General features: G+C 41.1%; 1 protein-coding gene across 3 annotated transcripts in view; it reads left to right on the top strand.

The window, feature by feature from the left end:
* SEMA5B (semaphorin 5B) overlaps positions 1 to 21,936 on the top strand; it is a 272,595-nt gene that overhangs the window by 164,327 nt on the left and 86,332 nt on the right. For all 3 annotated transcript variants that reach the window (XM_075757063.1, XM_075757062.1, XM_075757064.1), the window contains one exon: positions 4,303 to 4,348. In XM_075757063.1, coding sequence (XP_075613178.1) covers positions 4,303 to 4,348 — 46 coding nt within the window. The remainder of the gene's footprint in view (positions 1 to 4,302; positions 4,349 to 21,936) is intronic.

The following is a 21,936-nucleotide window of genomic DNA, read 5'->3' as shown; positions in this document are numbered from 1 at the left end:
AATTTGTCTTGTAGCCCTGTTGCTCAATGGCATCATAGACGAAGTACTTTGCCTTCACTGTAAATTGTTTCAAGGCCAGGCAATGTGTGAACAAGTGCATGGGCATCATGTTACAAAGTTCATCCAAGGTGCGCTTGGCTGTATAAAATAAACACTTAATAAGCAGCTTTGACTTGGGAATGTCATGGCAAGCAGATTTAAGTGGATATATTCTTCCACCCTTTCTCGAAATACATCTCGGCCGCTCTCCTGCTGTTCTGGTACGTATGCTTTGTGGTACCAGGCACAGTGAGCACTTAATCATTTTACAAGGCAGCCAAACACAAATTATGAAGCCAATTAACAAATACTTTCATCTACAGGATTTATACTGCAGCTGGGCTCTGTTCACACGCAGACTATCATAGAGGGCCCAGTTCAGGAAAGTTAATCGACGTCTACCCAATTTCCATGAGTGTAAATGGCACTACATGCTGTGCCCCAATTTTGGGGGCAAGTTATTCTCCTAACCAGGGCATAGACTAATGGACCAGGAGATCAGCTCCTGTTTGTGCTGCAGATATGGTCTGTGATGTTGGCTAAGTTGCTCAGTCTGTGCTTTAAATTTAAATGAGAACAATGTCTCTTTTTCACTTTTCTGTATATATTTAGATGGCAAATTTTTCAAGACTAGGTTGTATAGAGCAGGAGGGTCTTTACAGCAGCTAACTTCGTATACCTGAGCTGGGGGATAATATCCCCCTGCAATCAGAGGTGACAGAGGGAGGATCCACCCTCAGGTTGTTTAAATAGGCATCTGCTGTGAATCAGTCTCCAAAGGAACCACCGTCAACCCACTCTGTGTCTTAACGCAACAAAACCACAGGCTTGGCTGAGACTTCAGGGTATTACTGTATAACATGGGTGTTTTTAGAAATGCACTGATGTTCATGAATAATAAGGTTAGTAGCAATAATAATTAGCAGTTTGAGGCACTTTTTAATGTGTATAATACAATTTGTCCCAGAGTACTTAGAGGAGTGTAGTCGCTTGCTCTGGAGATGGCTGAAATGCAGCCAACTTGGGGATGAAACAAAACTCATGTTTTAATGCCATGGAGTGAAGTTGTGTGACCTTTTAGGACAGAAAGTAAGAAGGTTGTCCTATCCCTCCAGGTTTGTGCACCAGCTTTTTATACAGGAGAAGGAGTTTATTAGAATAGCTGGTTGCACCAGGCAATCACTCTTCTGGCCTAGTCCAGATGGGTTTAATTTAAGAGAGAAAGGAATTAGCCAACATTCACTTACAAGACAAAATAATGGGGAAAAAAAAAAAGACCAAGGCGGCATCTCATCCATTCACAGAGATCTCAGTGTTCTCATACATTTCTTAATCCTACTCTTTCAGCTGCTTTAAATTATAGTTCAGCAAGGTATTAAACAGACATAACTTCAAACACAAGCAGAAAAAAGGACACAAATGGGGCAGTTCTAGGTACAATAAACCATGCCTGTCATTCAGAGACCTTGCTCATTCTTGGACTGAAATTGCAGCTAAAATGCAATTCATAAAAATGACACTGTCTTATTCAGCAGATCTTTCCCCTTGGCTTTTTACTCCTGGTATAGGTTTAGAGAACAAATATGGTTAAAAGAGCATGTTATTAATTAAGGATTAGTCAGTTCTAGCTGGGCAGGTCAACGGGAGTCCGGAGGTGTCTCTGATAACCTGGTCTGCCTACCGGTGTTCATATTACTGCTGATGAGATGTGAGAAGGATCAAACAAACAAAAAGAAACTGCCAGTGGCTGTGCAGACACCAGGTGAAGCAAGCTGCTGAAAAATGTAGGGAAACCCTCCTTTCTGTAAGAAGGCCACAAGGTCACACTTAGAGAGCTAAGGTTAGTATGAAGCCTTTGGAAGATCATTGTGTTATTCTCATCAGTACTACGTTCCTGCCTGGTTTAGGTCTCAGCCACCTGAGTGATCTCACCGCTAATACTTTGTCCAGGTGCTGCACAGCAGTCACTGAGAGGACAGAGACTGGCTTTATTTAAATGGACACTATTCCTGTCTGCATCTGTTTTGGCTGAGTGCAACGAAAATTGTGTCCTTTAGATACGTCTCTTCCATTAAAGATATTTTGGTTGAATTTGCTCTGCAGTGCTATCAGTGAAAAAACCCTAATATTAAAATTTATTACTCAGTCAAATTCTCCAGCTTTTTACAAGACTAAAACAAGGAGCTGAAATCTGTATTATAAGGCTTCCAAAATCAATGCATTTAAATAGCATGCTTAACAACAGGATAGCAACTTCAAGTCCCTAGTTATGAGAATCTCTCCTTCGGGTGTTGTAAGATTGGAGGCCAGTGACATGTTTAACTTCTACAGGAGAAGGGTTATCCCATGATATCTCATGTCCTGGAATTGCATTAATATTTTGGTGAGAGTAGCATGTGCTTTTCCAAGGGAGTTAAGTCAGATCAGTCACTGGATGAGAATTTACCTCCATTTTGAAATTTTAGATGTATGTACGGTTAGTGCCTCTGGTCTGCTGCATGCACCTGCAGGATATAATATTTAAGTCTGTAGCTGATGCTAAAGAGTTAATAACAAATCACTTGGGAAACTATGCAGCCCTTTGAGACAGAATTGGGTTTCAGACTGTACAAAAGAACTGCTGGATCTCTAGTGATAGGACTAGGAGAGAAGATGGAGATCTGTGTGTGTCTGTATGTGTACTTCTCTGCATACTTACAGGAGGTATAATAATTTCTGATAGATTTTGTTCAGATATTGCTAATGGGTGTCATTCTTCTTTGGGTAACCAGTACCAGTATAGAATAGGATGATGCAAATCAGACCAAATCAGAGCTACATTGGCTGAAGATTTGGTTTGAAGTTTGACTTCCTGAGTTCCCCATCATCCTTGTTCCCATTCTTCTTTATTGACAGTCAGCAGCAGTTGAGACCTTTTGATTTACTTATAGAACTGGGACAAAGTATACAGACAACTCTATGATTATCACTTAGGTGATATACAAGTGAGAGATAACAGAAGAAAAAATTGCTCAAACCTTGTAGTGGTCATTGTGACCCAATATGAATTTCCCATGTGTTGAAATTTGAATAACTTTTTTGCTTGGGCAGATTCCACTGCTGACTACAGACCCTAAACGAAGCTCTTCAGAAGAGTCCTTAGGACCTTTTCATCACTATAGGAGCTTTCCACTGATTTCTCTGACTTCTCTGACCTAAGACTGGAACTTGCTTTTCTACTAGCTTGAGGAATGTCTGTATACTGACACCTCTAAAGAGGATGAAGTTATATCATCAAAGCTGCACTTTCTACTATTTAAATAGAGCCACCTCCAAAAATATACTTCACCTGGTATAATATAATTGTGTCTTCTCTGGGAGATTGTGGTTACAGGGATGTTGGAAAAGGATCACAGCTCTTCAGACCCCCTGACAGATGGGATGCAAAAATACGAATTTAGATGTGGCCAAAATCCTCAAGCACACAATCAAGTCCGTATGGCTTAATATGTCTGCTGATTCCTGGTAACTGCATTGTCTTAGCAAGCAAAAATGTGACATAAATCCTGTGAACTAAACCTCATCCATAGGTATTTATGCAAATGTGTGTTCCTTCCTGTTTGTGATGGGATATGAACATGCAGAAGGAGCGCTACTGGAGCTCAGCTTATGTGTGGCATCTCATGCTACAGTGACTTCTGTCAGGAATTCCCTCACTTTGCCTGTGGAGATGTGATGACAGGAGGATTGGGAGTATCTGCAGTCACTGCCTTGATTTCCCTGCTGGTTTTCTGTGCAGAGAGATTTTGCACAGATATCTGTCCTCTTCTCCTCCGTTTCCACCAAGTCCCGAATGGGAGCACCCACAAGGACAGGCTTGGGGGGAGCATACTACAGAAGTCAGCTTTGCTCCAGCTGGCTTCTGTCCAGCCCCAGCTTTCTCAGAATGCAGACAAAAACATGAGCACAGCCCATACAATAGTTCAACCAAAGCCCTTTGAGGGTTTAGAAACAGTCCCTGTGTTGTTGGGATTTCATTTTGGTTCTTCATTATAAGTTCTGGACTATTTCACTCCAGACCTGCTCAGGACTTTGTTATGAGGTTCACTAAAGCATTGATGAGCAAAGGGCCTATAACTATTTTTGCATTCTGTGGAGAGGAGTCCAAGAAAAGCTCGTTGTCCGTAGAAATGAATGACCAAAAACTATGACTTGCTTTTATAGTTTTTCCCTTCCTTCTTTTGGTAGCCTAATGATTTGTCATTGTTCTGCTTGTTTATGCAGGAACTACCTCTTCAGACTTAGTCTACACAACGTTTCTCTTATTCAGGTATGTTCCCTTTTTACTTTCTCATTTTATTTGACTTGCTAATGAATGTTCTGTAATATTTGATGTACATTTTCCGAAGGCTGTATAGTGTAAATTTGCCCAGAGTGATGGAGCCGGAAGAAGGCAAAGTCAGAATCAGATGCTTATTCCCACTCCAACAATAATGCTGGGGGAAGGGCTCTTCTACACTTGCTCATTTGGACAGCGCTCTCTGCTCGTGGTTCTTGAGTGTTTGGGTGGTAATGGGATCTGCCAAAAATATGGCATCTTAAGGAACAAAGCATGTAGTGTGGCCAATACAGGCTTAAACACAACAATCAATAAAAATCCTTGGCTTTCATTAGAGGAGATGTCAGCAACATGTAGTAGAAGCTTTTACTATTCTTGTCCATCTTTATTTTTAGCCACTGTTGGCCTTTGTGAACATGGATTGCTGGGGAGCTGTGTTTTGCTGAATGCATTACTAAAACCAAGATTGGACTTGCAAGCTTTCAGGAGGCAAAATGAATTGAAAAATGTATGTTACCCATGGCAGGATGGAGGCAAAGGAGCTAAAGTTTGAAAGGGCTTGCAAATATCCAGCAGTATTAGGACTTTCCTCCAACTGCACTGAATTTGGAATTGAAAGATGCAGCAAAAATTGTTAGTGAAAACCTCTACTGCTTATCTTTAAACAAATAAATGCCTATGCTCTGGCATATTTACCATTTTCTACAGTTGCTAGAGCACCAAAGATGTATTCAGCATTTTTCAGACAGAATAAAGGGCCTTCCCCCTGTACCTGACCAGGCAAAGAAGCCATTAGACTAATATTGTCAGTCATTGCCATGTGCACAAGCCTTTTGCTGTTAGTAGGAGTTACAAGTATAGACGGAGAGAAGAAAAGATGTTTAATGGTTGTAAAATGCATTGAATCTTCCTTTAAAAGGAAAACAATGTCTGGAGTTACCAATGACAACAATAAAGAGTTAGAGAAGCTGATACTCCCGTTTGGCAGGAGTTTCCCTTTGCAGAGCCATATTAGCATGGCTGGAAGGCTTCCAGCAAGCATGCAAGAGAGCGAAGTCTCTGTAGTTATGCAAGGTGAGCTTACATACAGCTAAAATTTCAAAATGGAGGTAAATTCTCATCCAGTGACTGACCTAACTTAGGTCTCTTAGAAAAGCACATGCTACTCTCACCAAAATATTAATGCAAGAACAGTAACATTTTAAAATTATGTTTCTTGACTGTTCGCAAGAGTTCTTCATCAACTTCAAGGATCGTTTTGTGAAATTGTCATTCCTAAAAATACATTTTAGGAGTCTTTAGTTCCAGAAGCTAAAATTATGGTATTACTCCTGAATCTGTGTTGGACTGCCATTAGTATAAACTTAATTTTGTAATCTCCACAGCAAAGAACACTCTGGAGTATCTTGTAGCTACTCCACTTAGTTGGGATAGGAAGTTATTGTCTTGGAATTGCAGTAGACAAGAGATCCAAATTGTGAATCTCCCTTATACACTTCTGAAGTCAGGCTTGGCTTGGGCCCTTTTCAGTGCAGCGAGTTTCCTTTCCTACGCTGCAAAACATGGGAAGTCTCCTTCTATGGCACTGGAGGATGCTGTGGGATCTCCGGTTAACATAATGAGCTTAGTTTGCTCCTGCTTTCTGGGTGTATCCGGTCACTTTGCCAAGACTTTTTACATGACAAAGAGAGCATGGAATTATGTTGACACACGTGTTGGGAATGATGGAAGCGATTGTTTCCCGACCTAATGGTTGCCTAGGTAGCTGCTTGGCTTGTCTCCATAAAGCACATGATGTGGCTTAGAGGCACCCCCTCCCACCTTCCCTTCGCCATGCATCATTTTAAAGATCAGATCAGAAAGGGAGACAAGAAATGCAAGGAATTTGCAGTTAGTTCTATAGAGGGTGAGAGTGCAGTTTAAGAAGTAATCGCAACTCTGATTTGGGTTGTTTTGTATCTCCTCTTTGCTTGTAAGTAAAATACAGTGTGGATCTTGTCAGGCTTGATTTGGGGATAGTTTTTCATCTTGAGATTGTGGTCTGATTTATTTCTGCTCATGGGACTTACTCTTCAGGTTGCCAGTGGTGCTAAATCAGCTTCAAGGTGCAGGATTGTGTTGACAGATGTCTGCTCCCTTGCATTTGTACTTCCGTGAGGTGAGGGCAAGAACATGAGGAGCACAGTCTACAGAGACAGCAGGATATACTGGTTGTGGGGCAAAGCCTGGCAGTGCGAGGAGTATACCTCTCTACAGCAGGGTTAGGTGAAGTTTAAAGGTGTTTTTCACACAATCTGCTCTATCCCTAGGCTGCACTGTCCCAGTGGGGAAAAGGCAAGGGCACATCTCAGCCCCACAGCTATCATGGAAAGGAGAGGAGGCCAAGGTGTTCCTGTGAAGGAGATGACTCTTAATTGTTTTTTCAGCAAGGGTGGCAACAGCATCTTGCAGGAGCAATATCTCTGTGCCAAAGCTTGCTAGCACAGCAAATTCAGTACTTTCTGTAATGGGTAGATTTACTGGCTCACTCTACCTAATGCATGTTTTCCTCGACAGTTATCTATTCTTTAACTAGAAAATTAATATTTCCTGCCATTGAGCAGACCATAAAGTTTTTCATCACAGCATTACTTTATTCGTTGCTTTCCAATGGGAATAAATTCTTCTTTTTCTGGATTATAATCCCCTTTATGAATATTGCGTATCACAAACCCAGTGTTAACCATGTTATTACTCTCTGATTTTAGAAAAGTTTCAAGCTCCCAGACTTCTAAAGACTATGCTTTTTCCTTTTACCTGTTGAATGACCGTGGATGCCTTTCATTTAAGCCCAATGCAAAATCAATTAAAATGAGCAAGAGTTCTCCATCAACTTCAAGGACTGTTTTGTGAAACCTTCACTCCTGAAAATACATTTTAAGAGCCTTCAGTTCCAGAAGCTAAAGTTATGGTATTACTCCTGAATCTGTGTTGGACTGCCATTAGTATAAACTTAATTGTAATCTCCACAGCAAAGAACACTCTGGAGTATCATGTAGCTACTCCATGAAATTGGGATAGCAAGTTATTGTCTTGGAATTGCAGTAGACTAAAAGATAAGATTTAGCATTATGTGGGCAAGTACTGGATAAGAGCTGTGTGAAAAGATAGCATTACCCTATAGAGCAATTGAGATTTCAGAGGAGAGGAGGAAGAAAGATAGATTTTAGGATGTGTCAGCTGTTGGACCATATTATACTTTCATAAAGGAGTCATTTCTTCTCCTTTCTTAGCTCCTAGCTCTTTGTCTTGGATTCCTTCTCCAGAACTAGATGCTTTTGTCCCTGCTGCTCTACCATGTACCAAAGTTTGCTCCTGACTTTGAATCTTCTGTTGACAGTGCTGAGGTTGTTTCTCCAAGACTGCAGCACTGAGATTTTACATGAGAACTAGTGAGTGGAGTGGAGCAGAAACTGAAGCAGAACAAGCTCGTTTCCTGCTTCACAGAACAAAATGTCCCAACTTCTTTGAGATTTTACCCCCCTCCTCTCTCTCTCTCTTTCTAAAATGTGTTTCAGAAAGTCCATTCAGGACCCAAGAAACTTTTCACCAAATGAGTTTTAGTTGCATGAGAAACTTTGGTGGTGGTTAATTTTTTTTTTTTTTTTTTTTTTGCTGACTGTCAACATCCAGAAGAAAATTGGGGCCAATGCATTTTGGGGCTCACTTGCAATTTTTTCTGCCTGTCTTTGTTCCAAAATTAAGGCACATTGTTAAAAAATTTCTGAAAGCCAGCATCTTAGATGCCTCAGGTGAGGTATCCAAAAGCACCTGTTAATTTTGGAAACTTCAGCATGTAGCATTCAATTTCTTGCAGCAGCCAAGAAATGTTATTTCAAAATGGTTACAGTTCTTAATCTTTTAGCATCTTTTTAAAAAAAAATCCTGCAATGTGTTTCATCTCCATCTTTAAACGGTCCTCTTGTATGCATTGTAAGCTCTAAATATTAGACATTTTATAGAATACATTTTTTAAATGATGTACCCTTGGAACACATGCTGTTTAATTTACACATGGGCTTGAAAAGAAGGTTAGCTTCTAATCTGCAGTTTTCACAGGGAGGCCATAGAAAAATCCATTTTATACTGGAGTTTGTAATTAATAGAGTAGGTGGAAGGGTCCTTTTTTGAAAACATAAGCCTTTGAGCAAATTTTTAAAAATGCACAATGCTGATTAGGACTTCTTAGCAAGGAATGCTATTCTCTGGTGTGCCTTAAAAGGAGGCTGCTTGGCAGGGATTTCATAAATCCCAGTGCAGTGCCTACCCTCTGTTCACCCTGGTTTTACCTGGAACTTCGAGTTCTCAATAGAACTGAGTAGGGAATGATTTTTCCAACCTTTTTGAGGTGCCAAGATATTTTGCACTGACATGAAAACAAGACTTTTTGACATCTTTGGAAAATCTGAAAGAGAAGGAGATAGACACATGGTTACTTGGGATGTAAATATTCTGGGTCAAGTGATTTTCTGAAGCATCAAGAGAGAGGATTTGAATGTGCATTTCTTTCATCTCAAGCGATTGACCTGGTTTCTTTGGGGCATCCTTTTTCCTTTCCTTTCCTTTATATTTGTGACCAAAAAATTCCCTCTGGATCCAAGGTTTCCTTCTGGACTCTTGTCTGATAAGTTTAACAGAAACTGTTAGGATTTTGTAAAACGTTTTTATTTTAATGATTTTTTAAATGGAAGATCTCCTGTGAAAAGGTTTCTAACTAGCCCTGTGAAGTTTGTATGCTGATCGATTTTGTTATATCATCTTAATAGTATTTAAAATACTTCAAGAGCATGTTAGTTCCGCAATAGTCATAGCCCTGAATTTGGTAGGATTGCCTGTGGAGTTATGCACTGTCCAGTACCACCTGGGCTCATCTCCAATTACAGATCTCCAGTTACCCCCACTGCAATGTTACAAAACACATGACTTCTTTTTATTTGCTTTTGAAATTTTCCTCCAAATTTAAATTGAGAGCACATACATTCATGTGGGCATTTCAGAGAATGTTACCCAGTCATGAGGGCATAACTTGATGAACTTAGTCCCACTGGAGGCGTAAGACTTACACCCAAGCGTAAAGTTAGCAGCATGCTTAAGCAGCATCAGCTCTTAAGGCTTGATATGAAGCTTATTGAAATAAATTTTTTTTCCTGTTAATGTCATGGAGCTTTGGGATGGATATTTTTTCAAACCCAAAATAGGGACAAAACATTTCCGCATGGTCTTGTAGCTGATGAACTGCAGCTACATATCCAGTGTGTTTCCGGTAAGGATGGTTTTACTCCAATTTTTCTTCCCTTAATCTAAGAAACAGAAACATCCCTGCTACAGAGATGAGGCTCTTAAACTGCACAGCTGCTCCTAAAGACACAGTTCCCTGCTTGCTATTCCCTGGAGGGGTCTTTAACTCTGTAGCATAATCACTGGTAAATCAACAGTACCTATCAACAAAGTATAGTTAATAATAATAAAACTTGTCTATCAGTCCTCAATATGTCACACAGCAACAAATGGAGCAGGTTTCATATTTTGCACTTTGAATCAAACTGAGCATTAAATGCATTATTTTCTACTTATTTAGGGCTCAGTAGTGCCACATTTATGTGTGCTGATGAGAAACATGCTCTGCAAGTGTATAAAAGTGTGAGGAGAGGTGGCAGAGTTTAACTTGGTTTTTCTCTGTATAGTTGAATAAAATATGATAAACAAAACCAATGGGGAGCAGTGAGTAATATAGTTTACAGCACAAATTGTCACTCAAGTAATCTTTCCTGGTGAAAATACTTCACTGGGAAATTTTAAGGATTCAGAATATGTTCACAAAGCCCTGGCACTCATCAGAAAACTTACAAATAATAGATAAATCTCGCATCCCCAAGAGATGCTGGATAGGCACCAGACGGGGTTTGGAGGGCCCAAATTCATACTGCTGGCTCTGCCCACGGGGACCTGAGGGAAAATTAACCTGTCTGGTTTCTGCCCAGTGTTTGCTTCTGTGTGAAACTGGGATATAGCACCCCTTTTTAAAGCGCTGTGTGTTTTTTCAATACAAAGAGGTAAAAGTATTGTATTGCAGATTTACTTGCAGAAACATCCTTGAGCCACAGCCATTCCCATTTTTCAAAATATCCTTTCAAAAATCATGAGAAAGCCAGGCATTGATACAACAACATAAACCCATGGGTGCTCAAAAGCTGGCCCAACTTTGCTGGAGATGTTTATTTCTTCAATCTAGTTGGAGTGTCAAGATTATCATTCAATTTAAAATCCAGTTTGGGAAGTGATTTTGCGAAAGAGTGAGAATACTTTGTGTATCTTTATGTACCTTTGAGCTGCCTGACAGGAACTCCATTTTGAAATGTTCAGGAATAAGCTTCACTTTCCAGAAGACATTTTCTTAAAAGCATTTTATTATTTCTTTCTTACTGATTCCCAGATACTTCTTTGAATTATATGGCACATATTTCTAGATAAAACATTTATTTCTTTATTTTCAGGCCAATGCAGTTCCCTCATTTAAAAACATAATCAAAACCTCTACTAGAGCAGATGCAGCCTTTAATATGTGGCTCATAGCTGAGTTATGATTGTCACATATTTTATCAGTCCGCTACATTTTTTATTAACAGATTAACATATAAATCTATTCATTAATCACCTTCCAAAGCTGCACCTAAAACCTCTCACTCTCAGCCTAGAGGTTTAAAGCTATTCCATAATAAAGCTTATATTGGCTGAACAAACTTTCTGGCAAATTCAGCTTTTTATTCTTATAGTTTCAGGTTTCCAAATCAAATCTACTCCCCGAATACACCTTTCCTTAAAACGACTGATCAGGAGCTAGATTGCTACTTTCAGGTGCAGGTCTGCCTTCCCAGGATTTATCTGAGAGAGAAATTTCTGCCTGGGGTGGGAGATGGGGAAGAAAACAAAGCATGTCAACCGGAGGTGGCCATGTCTGAAGGCCACACTTCATCCTCCAAGGACGCACTTCTCCAGCTCCCCGCTGCAGGGAACGGTACTCATTAATAGGCTCTGGCATAAACTGTTGGGAACCAGCCTTGTGCTGATGTTACTCATCAGCTGAAATTCAGAGAGCAGAGAAAGCAAATCCCTTCTCACACTCCATAGCGTTGAGTGATTTCTGAACACAACATCCCCTCTGTCTGAGAGAACCCAAGTCAGGAGTCCATTTGTAGCCAGCAAAGCTTTTAAGCCCAGGTTTAGCTTTAAATAAATGTCAGTTTTCCTTTGAGAATTGTCCAAGTTAAGAACATGCTGCATGCTCTACTGAGTGAGAATACATTTCAATATGTGCATTCGTAGATTTGCTGAACTGGCTCAGAGTGCACTGCCTGGTTGTGTTCACTGCCCTCTAAAGTGAGTATTTAGGCATGGTATAGGAAGTTCTCTTATGTATACATTTAAATAATATAAATAAATATATAATATTTAATTATAGATTAATTATAATATATAAACAAATATTTTTATATATACATATGTATGTACGCATACACAGGAGGATCACATACATAAGGGTGTACAGCACATATAAGAGGTTCAGGAGCTATAACTGGATTCATACTTGGCATTAAGCAGGGCAGCTTTCTTCTTGGAGCCAGCAAGGGTCGCAGAGCTGATTTACATCTGGAGGGGAACTACCCTGTTACACTCACATGGGGAAGTGAGCTTTGCATGATGACTGTCAGCCGTGGATTGCTAGCCCACTTTCCTGGGTAATTTGTTACTTGTCATTCCCTCCTTCCCTGCCTCACCTCACCTAAAAGCCAAAATTACTACAGGAATTTTGGTCTTTGTCAGCAAACATTATGAGCGGGACTCAGAAACTGAGAATTTAATTAACTGCTGAAGTTACTTACTGATAACAGTAGCATATTGGGCTCTTTATTTGATAAAACCCTGTCAGGCATTTTATATGTAGGGAATGAAGACTAATGTTCTTATTCCTTGCAACTTACAGTCAGGACCATTAAACATCCTTTAGAAAGAGGATGGAAAAAAAATGAAGAAAAAAAACAATCCCTTGGACTTCTCATTTCTTGTCACCAATGTTGCTTCTGTATCTTTGCAAAATGAAAAAACAAAAATCTTTTTCTCTGTGGGCTGCTTCCCACCCCACCAGCTCCAGGAGGCTCTCAAGGATCTGCATGTGCTTACGCCCTGGCTGTCCCCTGCCCTGACACACGCATTCATCCGCTGCTGCTGTCAACAAAACCAGCTCTGCAGATGTTTCTGAGAGGCAAATCAGCCTCTTGTTGTAGGCTACACCTTAGCTAAACTGATATTTATATAAAACTGAGGTTTATATAAAAATATGCTGCTTTTTTATTATTATTACTTTAGGGATGCAGGGTAATTTAGACATGGGAGAGGTTTATTCTCTAGCTGTGAATGCTGGCTTGCCACAAGGCACAGTAAGCATTTCCTAGTTGCTCCTGTCCCAGTTAGAGCACTCTGGTGCGATCGTTAGTGAAGGCTCTAACGCAGGACGGGTTCAATGCAGCACCTTTGCTAAGAGAAGTCGATGTGGCAACAGCAACCTATTGAGTTTCACGCGCCGAGCGCGCGGTTCACACAGTCAGCTGCCACTTCATGCTCTCCTGGAGAGGAGGTGATACCTCCCACAGTCTCTTCCCTGTTAAGTGAGCCCAGGTTTGTGGAGATGATGACTTGCCGATCAGTTGGAGCCCGAGGAGAGGTTCTGGCACTCCGCTGCAGCCAGTGCTGCAGTTTACTGCTTCTCAGGGCTGTGCACTCAGTGAAGGGCTCTGCCTACCTGGGACCTGGCACCCTGACCCATCCCTGGCACAGGAGCTGAGCTGCACATGCTGGGAAGTCAGCAGTAAGAGGAGTTCTTGGTAACACAGAGGAGTGCATCTTACAAGATGAACAATGGAGTATCTGGGCCAATTACTGCAAAAAACCAGCAGGGTTTTTTAAAGACTGAGAGTACAAGCAAATATCTTCATTTTATTCTCAAAGCAGAGCTTAAGAGAGATTTAAATGATTCACGTCCCTTGCACTGGTTCTCTGCACAGGATTAAGTTTGACCCTGATAGCATCCAGTAATTTATAATGAGAGCATTAAAAAAGAAAAATCACCATTTATTGATTTGCACCTCTCTAAAAGGGCCCATGAATGACCTCATATGTTTCCCTTAAAACCAGCTATTGAGCTCTTACAAAGAAAGAATTATTTTACAGTAAATACATTTCACGTCAGTGTGTGTGTTTTTTTCCCTAGATAAATAATCCTACTTTTCTCTCTTAGTAACAGTTTAGCTGGTGTGTTTTTTACAGCTTCTTTTAAACACAACAGTTCTGAATGACTAATACAACAGGATTATTGGAGCCCAGAGCTGCACAGCAGAGTCACTAAGATGGCCTGCACAGCTGTTACCAGAGACCCAGAGCTGGGGAGCAGAGACAGGAACAGTTTGCTCACTGCTGCCACAAGACATTCATGCTGTCTCAGCAAGACAGTAGCAGCTTCCCTGAATCCTCTGAGAGCCTCAAAGAGCTTTGGCCTCCAAGGTTTCACCCACCTTCCCCAGGCTGAGGTCAAGGAAAGCACAACCCATGTGCTAAGAGGACAGACAAGTCAACAGGCACAAACTTGGCTATGCCTATGGCATCTCCAGTCACCTTGACTGGAGGAAGATGGCAGGTTTTCAGACTCCAAAGCCTTTCTTCAGGGCTGCAGGAGGAGTAGTGAACCTCCAGCTAAATAATATCAAGCAACAGCTGCTGTGAGTTGCCTGCTAATGGATGGGCAATGGGAGAGGAAGGTTGGGTTGTACCACTGGAGGAGGATGTGGGGTATAAATGAGTTGCTGGATGCCACCACAGCTTGAATAGTCAGTAAGAATAATGGTCTTACAGGTGTTCTACTGTCACTGAAATGCTTCTCTCATCTAAAAGTTGCCAGGCCATGGTTATAGCTATCTGATAGGGTTTTTTTGTCATTAACATGACTGAGCAGAGGCTAGGCTACTCTTGGATTGGGGAGACCAAGTGTGGGGAGTCAGTGGAAGGAGATATGCAGAAAAATTGCCTGTTGTCTATAAGGAGAGGTTGGATAGCATGGACTAGCTGCCTCACTTGTAGACAGCTGGGAGGTGAGGTGGTTTCCAGCCATCTCTAGTCTGTGCTTTCCTTTCTCCACATGTGAAGCTGAGATAATGATACTTGTCCTTTTGAAGTACTGTGAAATAGGTGGCTTTCTGTTTAAGACCTACTATTATACATGGTGATACACACTTGTAAATACAGGGAATTTGCCTTCATCGTGCATTTGCAAAGTTGTTATGTTCTGATTCACAGTGCATGTAATATTTAGCAGTTGTTATCTTCACCTCTGCTTTCTAGGTAAGCAATTATGCAACTTTAGCATGTCCACATATTTAAACTGGACCCATTTTCCACTACTTTTTTCTAAACTTCTTAAATGAAAACCTTTTAATGTAAAAAAAAGAGTAGTTGGGTTCTAGCAGGGGAAAAATGCAATAAAAATGTATCCTTTCAGATAAAAATACTTACAATATAAATAATTTTGTAAATTTGTTTAAAAAAGAGAACAGCTTGGAAAGAATTTGGGGGAGGGTTAGTAAAAATATGTTTTCATCAGAAACATATTTTTTGTGTCAGGAATGTGGATCAAATTCTGTACATTATTTTAATTATTAATTACTTCAGACAGGAGACAAAGCATGGTTTTGAGGTTTTTGAAATAGAGTGTTTTAATTCCTTATAAGTAAAGAAAAAGGAATAACAGGGCTGCAGCCATTTGAATAGGCTGCAACATTGCTCAAAGAGAAGTGACTTAAGCTTTATTAAGAACAACAAAAAAGTTCTTGAGTTAGCCTGGGAGTATTAAGAGACAAACTGCAGTTGCCTAAGAGGAGATGATTTTGATGCATGGGGCAGAAAGGAATGATCAATGGTTCATAAATATAATAGTAGTAAACACGGTGACAGGAGAAAAAATGTATGTGGCTAATATAATTGTTACAAATTTAGCAGCTTTTGCTGTGAGATCAGTTACTGAGGCTTTAAGAACAAAGCAGGAAAAAGATAAAGGTTTGGGGTTTGGTTGTTGGTTTTTTTTTTCAATACGGGATAAATATGGAAGCATTGAAAACGACCAAAAAGGAGTTAGAAGAAGCACAAAGAAGTATTCTGCATTAAACCTTTTGGAGAATCATTTTGTATTCCCTTATCTTCATTATAAGGCATATTCTCAAAACTCATTTGTGGAATCTTAGACCTCGGTAGAGGTCAAATGTGAACATGCTGGAGGGGAGGTGAGGGAAGAGGCAGGTGGTGGGGGACTGTAAGGGCAGGACTCAAACTGAAGGAAATTGGAAAATAAATCCTGGGTTGGCAGGAGAGTGCAGACTGGAGAACAGAACAGAGGAGCTGGGAGGAAGGAATAAAAGCCCCTGCATCGGAGTCTTCTTTGCAGGAGGAGCAAATAAATTCCTTGTTGAGATGAAGCTTGGCAGAGCTTGCTATGGCATCAGGTGCTGACGTCTGGTGTTGAAAAAGAGGAGGCAGAAGCAAGGCAAACTGTGACAGACCAAGCAGGGAGTCTGATGGCATCTGTTTCCCAGCCTTAGGAGGAAGCTAGGTGGACTGATGCTACGCGCAGCAGTGGGGCTCTGGCCGCTTGCAGTGGCAGCAGGCAGGGACTGCGTCCAGCTGGGCTGGGCGGCAAGGGGACAGTAGGGGTTAGAAACACTTCAACTTTTGGTGGTGGGACAGGAGAGGGGCAGAGTGCCATCCTCCCTAACATTGCAGTACAGTTTTAATGTAAATCGTTGTGCGCTTCCGTTTTGCAGCAATAAACTTGAAAAATATCTTTTGGATTCCGGATAAATCAACCCCATTGCTTTTTTCCCCCAACTGATTCTTTATTTCTCTGAGTATTTGGTTTTACATTGATCAAATGCTGAATTCAACCACTGTATGTATTGCTGGTGATGTGATGGTATGTGACATGTGAAGCTTTTGATGTAAAGATATAAAGAAATGGAGAGGTTCAGGTCCTTTCTGGCTTGTCATTTCCCTACTGACCACTGAAAAGTGTTTCTGCATCTGTAGATAACTGTAGCCTGCTCAGAGCCTTCCAGTGTATTTAGAACAGGATGGATGTTGGCTTCACACTTAATTGGAAATGCTAGGGAGAGGGGTTGGGGGCAGTGAACGGGGAATTCAACACTGTTGGTTCTTCACTTTCTCTGTATTTAAGTGTTCCTTGCTGATGGAGCACAGATGGCCTTAGATTAAGGAAAAAACATGCCAGAACTGCAGGCTAGGCTCAGACTGGGGAGTTAAGCTTGACATGAAATAAGCAGAAGGCTGTAATTAGCTTATCAAGAGCGTTAGGCACCTGGCAGAGGAAAGCAGCTATGTAATGCACAATGTAGCTATAGAACAATAAAAAAATACTGAACTCTGTTTTATGAAACATAGGGGACTTTTCATTGCTGACTTCCTCTTCCAGCCCAGCCTGGTAACATCTGAAAGGTCCTACTTACTCTTGGATATTAGTGATTTATCAGAAGTGATGTTTTCTGTCAGTTTGTGATGCTGAGCACCAAACCCCATAGAAGCCAGAGAGTCTAAAGGTCAGTATCTAGGTGGGTTGCCAAAAACTTTCCTGGGAAGCTTGCACCACACTTGCCTGTGGGCCACGTGTACTCCCTGATTGCAAGTATCAGTCATCTCACTGCTCCCTCTTGTTCTTTCTGCCTGTTTTTTGCAGCCATACATTGTCTTTCACCTTAAACCTAGGATTCAGGCTCACTGGGGCAAGGATTGCCATTTAATTTTAAGCAGAAATGCCTAGGAGAGTGCAGCTGAGTATTTCATGTGCTTCCACAGTACATGTCAAAATCCTGCTGTCTAGGAACAGGAGTCTGGATTCTTTCTCTAGGTATGTGAAACAAATGGAAATTCAGACATACATCTGCTGTATTGAACAGGGAAAGTACAGAGACTCTGTTTTAGCTGAGGATTTAGAATTTTGTGCCCATATTCTTGAAGCTCAAAAACTATTGCTTTAAAATGGGGAAGAACAGGAGGGAGAGTCTGGATTCACTTAAGTTCCTGTGGTACAGGCAGGCCCAGGCGGGATCTCTGTTTTCAGCCTGTCTTGCAAAACTTTCGCAGTCTCTCTAGCTTGCATCAAACTAGCCTTGGCTAATTAAAGTAATCTCAAAGCTTTTGTTTGCATATTTCACTTAATTAAAAATTTCCAGTGCCTTTTTTTCCTATTGGTTGTACTACACCAAGTTTAAGTGCACCACCAGAAAAGAATGTTGATACGATAAATTGAATCACATGCACATTTATTTGTTTAATTGCACACTGCCCCCTTTTTTTCAAGCCAAGACAGGACTCAAACCATGTTCAACCTCTTACACAATTTTAATGAGAATATATTGCAGTGTTTGTCATCTGAAAGAGTATTAGGCATCCCCTAATGCAGTATATGTGATTTCCCTAAAGAAAAACAGGAGGCACAGAACAGTGAAAATGTCATCTTGAGTTCTTCATTAGTGTCTTTAATACCGCAGGATGTGCTGATTTTGATTCCTGAATCTCAGCCTAATTGTTGGGAGAATCAGATCCAAATTGGGCATTTCCTCAAACTTATTTTAGCTCCTTCTCAAAGCAAACAAATAAATGCTGAACAAGTATGTTCAATGATGTAACCTGGAGAGACATAAAGAATGCAAGCCTTCCCCACTTTAGAAAGCTGATAACACACAGAGGTTTCACATGTGCTTCAGTGATTACATTTTCGGTTTGAAGCATATATGGGAAATTTGCTTTTCATAGCTGAACTCTTACTGTGGGTGCACAAAAATGCACTCAGTTGGCTGTGCAGGATTTGTCCAGCCTGTCTCAGAAGCGGGGGGGGGAGGCAGCACAAAAAAATGTATAGTGGAGAACCCTTAACATCTCTACATAGCAGTGAGCTTCAAAGAGGCACAATGGCAAGGAAACCCAGAGCAGAAAAATGAAGGAGAATAAAATCGCCTTGCTTGATGCAGAAATACAAAGGAGACTATAGCCATGGTAAATTGATTTTGTACTGAATATGGGCTGGTCCACTGGAAGGGTTTTTGAACCTCCTACTCCAGAAATCATTGTGCAAAACAGTAAGAGGAGGCTGCTTAGAAGTCTTGTCACATCCATCAGTGGAGCCCACAAAGAGGAAGGAGGGATTTGATTCTGAATGGCGACTCTGCCAAAGAACATAAAGGGGTGGAGATGGACATCTTTTGGCGGTAGAGGGGCCTTGAAGGAAGAATTGCCTCCACTTTACCAAGAGCGACCATTGCTGTGACTCCGTTCATTGGCTTGCTTCTTTAAATAGCTTGTTGTATCTTGTTTGTAGCAACTGAAGAAAAAGAACGACAAAAGCACAACAAAACCTGTTCTTTACAGAATAAACAGTGCTGGTGGTGTGAGAAATAGTGCTGTGTGGTGCCCACCTGGCCAGCGTCAACCATGCCTGCCTGTGCATCGGCTGTACTTATATTCCTGACCTGTGCTTGACTGCAATGGAATTTTTCTTTAATAATTTTTGACTGAGTGTATTTTAACCTCTTTATTTAGTTATTTTATTGATTTATCATATAATCTTATGTCTCTCTCTAATCTCCAGTACGTTTAGTAAATGTTTGTTGTCATAAGCTATAAACTGATTGTGACATGGCAAGAAACCAAATTCCACTGTGGCTGTTAATTACCCAGTATGCTAAAAGGCTTGTACCAGTTTCTGTATGCTTTTGATCTTCGGTAATAGGCAACACTGTAAGTCATCCTTCCTTCACATTCCCTGTGCTGTTCTCCAGTTCTGGATGTTGTCATTCATTGTAAACTGGCCACAGGTGAGATCTTTAAGGTCTTTTTTTTACTAGCGTGCCAAATGTCCCAGTTAACTAAAACTATTAGTTTGCATTTGGCCCTGTCCATGCTCTCGCATGCTTAAAAGCAATAGAAATATCCAATGGATTAAATTGTCTTCAAAAAAAGATAAGAATTCCCATATAGTACTTGCAACCAAATCATTGCAGTGTTAAGATCTTTCAAGCAAAACGAAGTAGATCATCAGCAAAATGAAATCATTGTCGCAGACTGACATTTTTCTTTACATGGAATGATAAAAATACAAACACTAGATAGTGGAAACAGAAATCCAGTGCCATCTTTATCTCTCTTCTTCAGAGCTGTATCTTTCTTCCAAAGTAACATGTTGGCATGTTCATCTAACATTGCTGCATAAATACGTAGCTGTCAGTCTAAGCTTGACATATAGCCACAGCAGAGTGTGTACTCCTTTCTTTGCCCTTATGGACAGCACTGCAATCCGATCTGTTGCTAAAACCCGTGATCTGGGCATCATTCCTGGCTTCCACAAGCCCTTCTGTTCAGGTAAAGCACTAGATCCATAGCTCCTTGTGTTGCTGGATCACCAGTGTCTTTGTACCCTTCCACTGATTTCTTTGGGCGTATCCTTTGTCACATTGCATTAGCACTTGCATTAATTTTAAGGGTCTTTCACAGACCCGCTTACTACTTCCCGTAAGAGGCTCACCCCTCTTTGAATCAGCCCCTAAAACCATATCTCTCTCCCCTTTGGTTAATGTCCGTTCTCCTCTTGCTTTCTCCCACGTGTCCTCTTTGTGTCTTGGAAGAATCCCATCCTCGGTGTACTAAAACTCTTCTGGTTACAAAACCTCACAATGAGTTATGTGTCTGGTGAGCTGAGACCTTTCCTCGTTGTGTGGTTATGCTCCATTGTCTCTGTGCTCTGCCATCCGCTGTTACCTGATGCCCCGTAGATTATTACACTTTGCTTATAGTGCATTTTGGCAAGGCTCTACCTACACAGGCTTGCGCAGGGAGTCGCGCGCTCTGATGGAGGCTCACAGGCAGTATGAAAACTGCAAATTTGGATGACAAAGAAAGTTCCATTATGTAAAAAAAGCTCAAATTCTTCTCTGTGCGGGATTCAGCATTGAGTTACAAATGGTTTACACCAGGGTTACTGAAAGTATGCTTAAAGCATCAATGCGCTTGCCTCAGATATGAATTTTAGTTTGACAGTACCTCCTCAAGGTTGAGCTGGCTGCTCCATTATAAGCTGTCCTTTGTACACTAAAATTCCCCAAAAGCTGAAAAGTACAGGTTGTAGCCTGGATGTGACTCTCTATATTTATTATTTATCTTAGAAAACACTCTTTTAGTTTTAGTACTTGGTATCAAATGTTCTTTACTAAAGCTTTAGACAATTGTCTTTAATAGCAAAACTTTGTACTTATACAGTACTTTCCATTTGGGTACACTGTAGAAACCGTGATTTGTTAAGCCTCATACAATGCTCCTTTCAGATAAGGAAGTGCATGGTCCAGAGTTGTAAATTCCTACCTGACACTGCAGAGAGGGGGCAATGTCTGATTTACAGGCTGTATGTTGTTTAACGGAATCTTCCGCAGGACAAGTGGAAGCCGAAGGCACCAAAACTCAAACTTGGTTTTGTACATTAGACTGTGGCCTTGCCCCAAGATCTCAGAGAGAAGAGGACAGGATGCGTGGCATCTCTCCTGTTGTTCTACTCTCTAAACCCATTCCCTCTGCACACCACCGATTAGGTGGATGCATTTTGTGATACTAGCAAAAAAATGGTATCTAAGAACTCATTTTGTGCTAGACAGGAAAGTTTTTAGTCCTCAGGAGAGCAAAGTTCAGTGCCTCTCTCTGCCTCTGACATGCTCAGTGGCTGTTCCTAGTCAGTTGACCCCTCTGTGCTTCTGGTTTTCCTTTCCTCCCATGTGCCTGTGTTGTCTGTTTAGCTTGTACGTGCTCTCAGACAGAAATTCTCTCCCACAGCATGTTTGTATATTGCCTAGAAATATAGGGTCACAATCTCAGTTCATACCTCTACGTGCTCCTATAATACAAGTAAGTAACAAGGGATTTTGAAGCTGTGAAAGAGAGAAAATCAGTAGCATTGACCATCCAAGAAGAACTCAAAGCAGCTGAAAACTTTCCCTCAGAAAGGAGTTAGTAACATTTGCAGTTGAAAACGGGTTGTATCTGTAGGGACAGACACACAACAGAGGAACAGAAGCTTACTGCTCGTTGCAGAGCTGTGTTACTGGGATGTGCTCTCTGCGCAGGAGGAAGTATGTAAAGGATTTAAACAAGTATTTTACCTTGCATCTGAGATAAGAGAGAGCCATGAACAGAGTGGGTTACCATGACTGGGCTGATGCGCAGTAGCTCATAGGGCTGGGATAACTTGATCAGAGAAAGCAGAGCTCCCATACCTGGAGGCTGAGGCCCTTGTTCTGCTGGGTGTCACAGCAATGCTCTGTCCATCTGTGCATACAGTCTGAATGTAAGGTGGGAGGACAGACCTACTCTAAATCAGTGAGGCTTAAGAATGAAACCAACAAAGAACATAATCAGACCTCCTGGAAACTCTCGTCTCTGACTAGTGG

This window comes from Balearica regulorum, chromosome 6, assembly GCF_011004875.1.
Source record: "Balearica regulorum gibbericeps isolate bBalReg1 chromosome 6, bBalReg1.pri, whole genome shotgun sequence".
Lineage (NCBI taxonomy): Eukaryota > Metazoa > Chordata > Aves > Gruiformes > Gruidae > Balearica > Balearica regulorum.
Note: the sequence above shows the minus strand (reverse complement) of the source record. Positions and strands in the feature narration are given on the sequence as shown.